Here is a 7,433-nt window from a genome sequence, read left to right as displayed (position 1 = left end):
TAAACTTTGTGCTCAACAGCGATTTCAGAAAAAGTAGAAAATTGAAATGTTGCTCTTAAGCTTACTAATTATGTATGCTATTATGCTTTTAATTCTATAAACGTAAAAAAATTTTAAATGGTAGTTAAATTTATTAAAATGTGGTTTTGCTGTCCTGTTACAATTTGTTCACACATCTAGTTAATTACAATTAATAACATGTTTGCAGTTATGCATTTCTTATAAGAATTTTCACAACTTAGAGGCCAATGGGACGGCGCCCTGATGTCGGAGAGATAAATCCTTCCTTTGTACACCTTGAGTGCACAAGATAAACATATGAAAATTTCATAGAGCCAAACATGTGACTTTAATAGGAGATTAGAGAAAACTAACGATCTTGTTCTAAAATTATGTCTGATAAAAGGAGTTATGTAGATTTTATTTTCATACATCCTCAACAATTTTGGAATTGTTCAGGATTACAGATGTTTAAACATTCAGTTAAGTTTATTTTAATCCCAAGATAATATTGAAAAAAGACAACTATCTCAACTATTCAAGTTGCTATAACCAAGAACGTAAAAGTTATAAAACAAATAACTCGAAAACAATAAATAAATGCATCACATGATTGTTTTAACTTATTTATTCACCTTCAGGCGTGCTCTACCACTGTACTTTTGACACCAATTTTTGGGGCACCCTGTACATCTGAACTACTTAAGTGGTTTGATTATTTGGGTACTGAAAAAGTTTTGCTCAAGAAGTAACGTAAACAAGTTACAAAGGATGGGGCCATTCTTGTCTCCATCACAGTATCTTTAACCTGAAGATAATGTTTCCCAAAATTCGAAACTATCAAGAATGAGACTCCTAGTCATTTATATATGAGGGGGTACCCAAAAGTAACCGGAATTGTATTGCTGGCAGCCGGCAGCGTGTAGTACACATTCCTGCCGCTAGGCGTGTGTCGCGCAACCCATTGCGAGCTCAGTGACCCCAGTTCCGTTGTCCTAGTGCATTCTGTTCGTTCGTAGTGACTGTTTTCGCTAACCCTGTTTTGTTCTTGTTTCGTTTTTTGTCATGGCAAGTTTAAGTGAACAACGTGCAGCTGTGAAATTTTGTTTTTTACTTGGTAAAAATGCTGCAGAAACTATTTTAATGTTGAATACAGCTTACAAAGATGATGCTATGGGGAAAACTCAGGTCTACGAGTGGTTCCCTCGATTTAAAAATGGCGACATGTCAATTGAAGACAAACCTCGTTCTGGACGTCCATCAACCTCTCGAGCGGACGAAAATGTTGAGAAAATTCGTGAATTTGTGCTCACCGACCGTCGACAGACAATTGAGGAACTATCAGAGAGTAGTGGGTTAACTTGGAGCTCGGTTCAGCGAATTTTAACAGGAGATTTAGGACTGAAAAGGGTTGCTGCCAAATTTGTTCCTCGACTTCTGACTGACCATCAAAAGGCACATCGAGTTGAAACTTGCCGCCTTCTGAAAGAACATCTCGAAAATGATCCCGATTTTCTGGAAAAGGTAATTACTGGTGATGAGTCATGGTGCTATGGTTATGACCCAGAAACGAAGCAACAGTCAAGCCAATGGAAGTCGCCATCTTCACCTCGTCCAAAAAAATGTCGGCAAGTCAAATCAAACATCAAAACCATGTTGATTTGCTTTTTTGATGCTAAAGGCATTGTTCATTCTGAGTTTGTTTCTCCAGGTCAGACTGTCAACCAAACATTTTATTTGGAGATTTTAAGATTTTAACAGTGTTCGCCAGAAAAGACCCGATTTGTGGCAGAGTGGAGACTGGTTCTTCCACCACGACAACGCACCGGCACACACAGCCATCTCAGTTAGGCAGTTTTTAGCCAAAGACGGCATGGTTCCGCTGCCCCACGCACCTTACTCGCCTGACCTAGCTCCATGCGACTTTTTTTTATTTCCACACATGAAAAGAGGCTTGAAAGGTCAACGATTTGACAGCGTTGAAGAGGTTAAGAAAAAAACGAAGCTCGAGCTTGCAGCCATTTCTAAAGATGACTACAAAAAATGTTTTGATCAATGGAAATACCGTTGGGACAAATGTATTAGTTGTAATGGAGATTATTTTGAAGGAGATAAGGTCGTATTGTAAAAAATTTGATAATATATAATTTTTATAAAATAATTCCGGTTTTTTTTGGGTACCCCCTCGTAAAACTTTTAACCAGGTGTGGTTTCATATTCAGGAGGTCATGAAACATAAATAAATAAAAGAATTTGTTAAAAATACTACAATATACAGATCTTTGTAGCCTTGGTTTGGCGATGTTTCAAGTATAAAATCTAGCATATCACTTGCCCATATGTTTGTGTGTTTAGATCAACATGAGGGGTTACACAGTCTGATCTTCACAATGCTCTTATTTCTGCAATAAATGACTAAATAAAATCTCCATCTCTGCTTGAGATTATTTTCAATGTTTGTGATAATACATAGTGTGCATGCTGCAGTGTTAGACTACTTAAGATCACTTAGTATAGAGCCAAAGTGAAGGTACTAATCATAGATGATAAAGGTGCTTGTAGGTTACATTTGAAATCATGCTTTTTAAATGGAATATTAAACATAAGAATAAAAATAATGATTAACTGTTAATTTGAGGATCAAATTTAGTTCTTAACAAAATAATCAATTCAAAAATTTGAATAGTTAGGAATTGGAACTATTCAAAGTTTTTCTTTAAAATAAGTGAACTATAGATGAGCCGCTTTGAGAACGACCTGTGAAAATTTATTGTGCATAGGGGAAGGGAGGAGAGGAGCCCCACCACACTCTCCTACCGCCACCCCCTTTCACTGCTCGATCTGCTTCCTTTACAAGTTGAAACTGAGTGCTTTGCTTCCCTGTGTTGGTTTTATTGGAGAATCACGCTGTTTTTGTTATTCTCGTTGTTGAGGAATAACAAATATTATTAGTTTTGTTAACATATTGTGCATTTCATCTATTTAATATGTTAGTATAATCTATTAAGAAGTCTAACAAATGCTTATTGTTAACAGCTGTGTATTAACATTGCTGGCTTAGTAAAACAGATGATATGTAACTCTTTGTTCAGTACACAGTTTGAATAAAGTCAATGTTTTTCTACACACTGGTACTGCCAACTTTTGAATATTTTGTAACTTCATCATTTATTTATATATACATAAAATTATGATTTAGATACAACTTATATTAATATAAGTATTCCATCCCATAATTAAGTTTAACCGTCAGCTTGTGACACATATCCGACGAGTGGTAAAGTGGCGACTGGAGAGTAGTTGGTAAGAACTGAGTCTGCGCTTTTTCTCCCTCTCCACATCTCATCATATTTCTCTCTTTATCAACCTCCCCCCCCCGACTGTTCACTGAATAGGTTGCTTTCAAAGCGGCTCATCTATAGTTTTAATTCGGTTTTAAAAGAACACAACAACTTAATACATACTTTTTATTCAAATTCATATACCACAAAACAAATAAGAACCTAAGGGTAGGGAGAAAATCTTAGATATAAATTGTATTTACAATGTATTGACAATCAAAAATGCAGTGCTAGGGATTGCTCCATGTCCTTATCTTTGCAGCTAACTGCACCATCCCTTGGGAATGTTTGTGAGTAGAAAAATACTTTGGGCAGTAACTGTACTACGTGCATCACCACTGTCACAACACACGATTTTGTAATCAAATCATAAACAACTAACTCAATCACAACTAAATAACAAACATTTTTGTATGTGCATAGTAAAGGAGTAATGCAATCATTAAAGCAGTCAAGAATTTAATTTGAAAGAAACTACACCATTTGAAAGTGGTTTTATTACAGATGAAAAATAATGTATATATATTCTTAACAGGTTTAAAAGGTAAACTGAAATTATAAAAGACACACAAGTTGCCTGAATATTTAACATATTGAAATGTGTTTGATATTGAGCGGGATTAGCCTGTAATAGACAATGGTGTTAAAACAATGTTATCCCTGTATACACTTGCAGTTCAGTTGGGGTGCTACTCGTTATATACAGTTTTCTAAAACCCATTAGAAATAACATCATGTTCAAGAGTGTTATGGTAATGTCTATGTTAAAATTATTTTATACTTTAATTTGTATAATACATATTTTTGCATCTTACAAAATTAATTTTGTTTACTGACTTCTTCAAATTACGGTAAAAACATCTATACACATACAGCAAATGACTTTGAAATGAACTATTAACAACTTAACCATTAGTAACTTACACTGAAACTTATACAAACATAATTCATAACCTCTAATAATCCCAAATCCTTTATAAAATATTAATTAATACTAAGACTAACCTCTATAAAAAAAAACATTGTTCATATAATTAAATTTAATCCAAACAAAATATTGTAAAATTTAAAAAAAGTATAAAAAATGCATATTAAAAATTAATATTTATCCAACCGTTAATATTATGTATTAATATAAAAACAAGAATATACTCGTAAGCTAATATCATCAAAAGTTTTAATAAACAATGAATTACTCTTCATCTATGTTTCTGGAGATATTTTAATGATGATGCAAAACAATCAGAAAATACAAAAAGGCATTGTGTGATATGTTAAGGGTGAATTTTAAACTTAAACATGTAAATTTCAACATAATTGGTTGTCACCATCTGTTTCGGGTTTGTTTAGCTGTGGAACCACCTACGTTTGATATTTTTCATCTAAATAAACAAATAGCAAATAATGAAATAATCCAAACATTGTAATATTGGACAGTGCTATTAAGGTATCTTCTCCATTAGCCCAAAATAAGAGCCAAATTGTTTCTATCCTCTGCAATATATTCATTCTGAGTTTTGAGGATTTTCGTCTACCGGCAGATTACATGGAGTTATAACCAATGACAATTTAATTTAATTATGCATTGAAATAATTACTTGTTAGTAATAAATATGTGACAATAGACCTATTAATTTACCATATTTTGCACGGTGTTTGATTCAATTGCTAGTTCACAAATATTAAATGAACATGTTTGAACAACACTAAACTGGTGGCGACACATTAATTCTGTAACTAATTACATTAAAGAACAAAAAAGTGTCCAAATCCTACTTCATTTACTCATTTATATTTTGATCTATGTTTTGTCTAAATGGCAGAATGGATCATTTTAGAAATAAATTTTGTATCAATAAAGTAATATTCATTTATTAATGTGTTTTTATTACATTACATTAAATTAGATAACATGGATTTGAAAGCCCACTAAATGAATAAGCATTTGAATATGGTATTTTTCTTATTGTCATATAGAAATATTGTTTCTAGGCCAAAAAATAAACAATACAAATCTTACAGCTTGCTGGGGATGTTTTAGGGCATGTTCTAGAACTTGTCTATCTAGAATCTATCATAAACTTGCATCAGAGAATTATAGTTTATCAACACATTCTTAAAATGTTTTTAAGGTTTTTAATGAGTATCTTAACTTTCAGACATTTTCCAGAGGAGGACTTGTTGGTCCTTATTACCTTGTTGACATTCCACACCCCCTTGTGAATCCCACTGAAATAATTTTCTAGATATGGCAATATGAAGAATGGCATGTAGAGGGGTCATGCCCAAAATAGCCTATAATATTGCAACAAAGATAGTTTCATGTTGGTCACCAACTGCCGGCACTATTTTTAAATGGATTACACCATCTTTGTTTCCATAACAGTACTTCTAATTTAATGGTAAATGGTTTCCGTAAATTAAATTTTTATGACCGACAATCATTAATATAATAATAATAAAAGGGGAGAATGGTTTGCCAGTAGTTGAAAGATCATTTAGAAATATTTTATAAACATATTTATGTAATAATTTACGTTTATTAAATAATGCACTCAGCTCTCTAATGAGAGGAACTGGATAAATAGGAAATATGTCATGGAAATCCTAATAACTCCTGTACAGCATAATGGCCCTGGCTAACATTTACAACCAAACAAATCTAATAGTTCACATTCTAGAGAAGTCATGGATTCCGAAACAAAACAAGTATGATGAAATAAATAATTAACAAATATAATTTTTTTCAAATTTCAATAATAAACTTACGAATAATATAATCATTGTCTTTAAATACAAGACACTAAATAGCATAAATATGTTTGTTTTAAACAACATTAAAATTAATCACAAAAGAATGATTTTTAATCCTACTACGCATTAAGATTTTTCCAATAGGACTTTAAGTTTGGAGAAAGGAATAAATTTTGTGATGATTTGATAAAATACTTACTTGTTTAGTTCAACACATTAATTTTGATTAATTGTCAATATGATAAGCTTTTGATACAAACACAATTTAGTATAATTAAATAATAATAATTAATAATTTAGTAATGATTAAATGTTTATTAAAATCACTCCTTGTTAACTTAGCAAAACTGTTGTTAGCTTTAGAAACTGATAGAAACAGTTTAATCATTTACAAACTTTTATAAAATATTTCTAACTATGAACTAAGAGAACAAACATTATCGGCTGAACATTTAATAACAAATAGACTGCACAGAGATATCTTAATACTATTAAGACGTTATATATATTAGTATCAAAGAAACTCAAGTCTTTATCGTCTTATAATTAATTATCTTATAGATAGTGTTGACATGCCAAGCCAAATTACTGTTGGGCTGGGCGTTGTGGGGGAGCTAGGCGACACGTAAATGCCACAATGGACATGAGTGCGTTGCGCACCATCCCTGGCATGTTGGGCTTGTTGGCCATCCCCTCCACTGCATTGCGCAGCTCATGAAACATGTTGCGGGTATATGGGTTGCGTTGCGAGTTGTAGCGCTGTGACAGGAAGTGATAGTACACGAATGGTGTCAGCAACCCAGCTTTGCCCCTGTATAGATCCATAACTCTTTTGATTTGGTTTATTTATAATTAATAAACTCTATCTTAAGGTTGATTTATTAAGTTAATTATTATTGATATTGGTCTTTAAAAGTATTCAATTCGACAATCTAAACAGTGTGCACCTATTTCAAAAACTTATAATCAAGAATAAGTCTAAATATAAGCCAAGCCACTAGTCTAGACTTTTAGTTACTACAATATAGCTAAAATAACAGTCAAGCAACTAACTAGTTTCCAACAAAATATATGAAGGTATACAGGGTGTAACTGAAATACACCGACAAACTTCAAAAGGTTGTTCCTGAAGTCAAAACAACCCAAAAAAATTCCTATAAATGTATGTTAAGGCAATTGTCAGTGTATTTCAGTTACACCCTGTGTATGTCATGAAGTGAGTGTCTAAAATCAGTGGGCATCTGCAAAAACTGCTTATTATGCTCTGGTAGAATCCCACATTAGATATGATCTAATCATCTGGGACAGCTCTCTGGAAACTTGAAAAGAATGTTTCCA

The 7,433-nt window shown here is 32.7% G+C and overlaps 1 protein-coding gene across 3 annotated transcripts in view; it reads right to left on the bottom strand.

The window, feature by feature from the left end:
• Positions 1–3,453: 3,453 nt before the first annotated feature.
• Positions 3,454–7,433, bottom strand: part of LOC124357540 (Krueppel homolog 2) — a 40,359-nt gene continuing 36,379 nt past the window's right edge. For all 3 annotated transcript variants that reach the window (XM_046809434.1, XM_046809435.1, XM_046809436.1), the window contains exon 6: positions 3,454–6,906. In XM_046809434.1, the coding sequence (XP_046665390.1) occupies positions 6,681–6,906 (226 nt within the window). In that variant the 3' untranslated portion in view covers positions 3,454–6,680. The remainder of the gene's footprint in view (positions 6,907–7,433) is intronic.

The sequence above is a fragment of the Homalodisca vitripennis genome, chromosome 3 (assembly GCF_021130785.1).
Source record: "Homalodisca vitripennis isolate AUS2020 chromosome 3, UT_GWSS_2.1, whole genome shotgun sequence".
Lineage (NCBI taxonomy): Eukaryota > Metazoa > Arthropoda > Insecta > Hemiptera > Cicadellidae > Homalodisca > Homalodisca vitripennis.
This window is presented reverse-complemented; position numbering and strand designations above follow the sequence as displayed.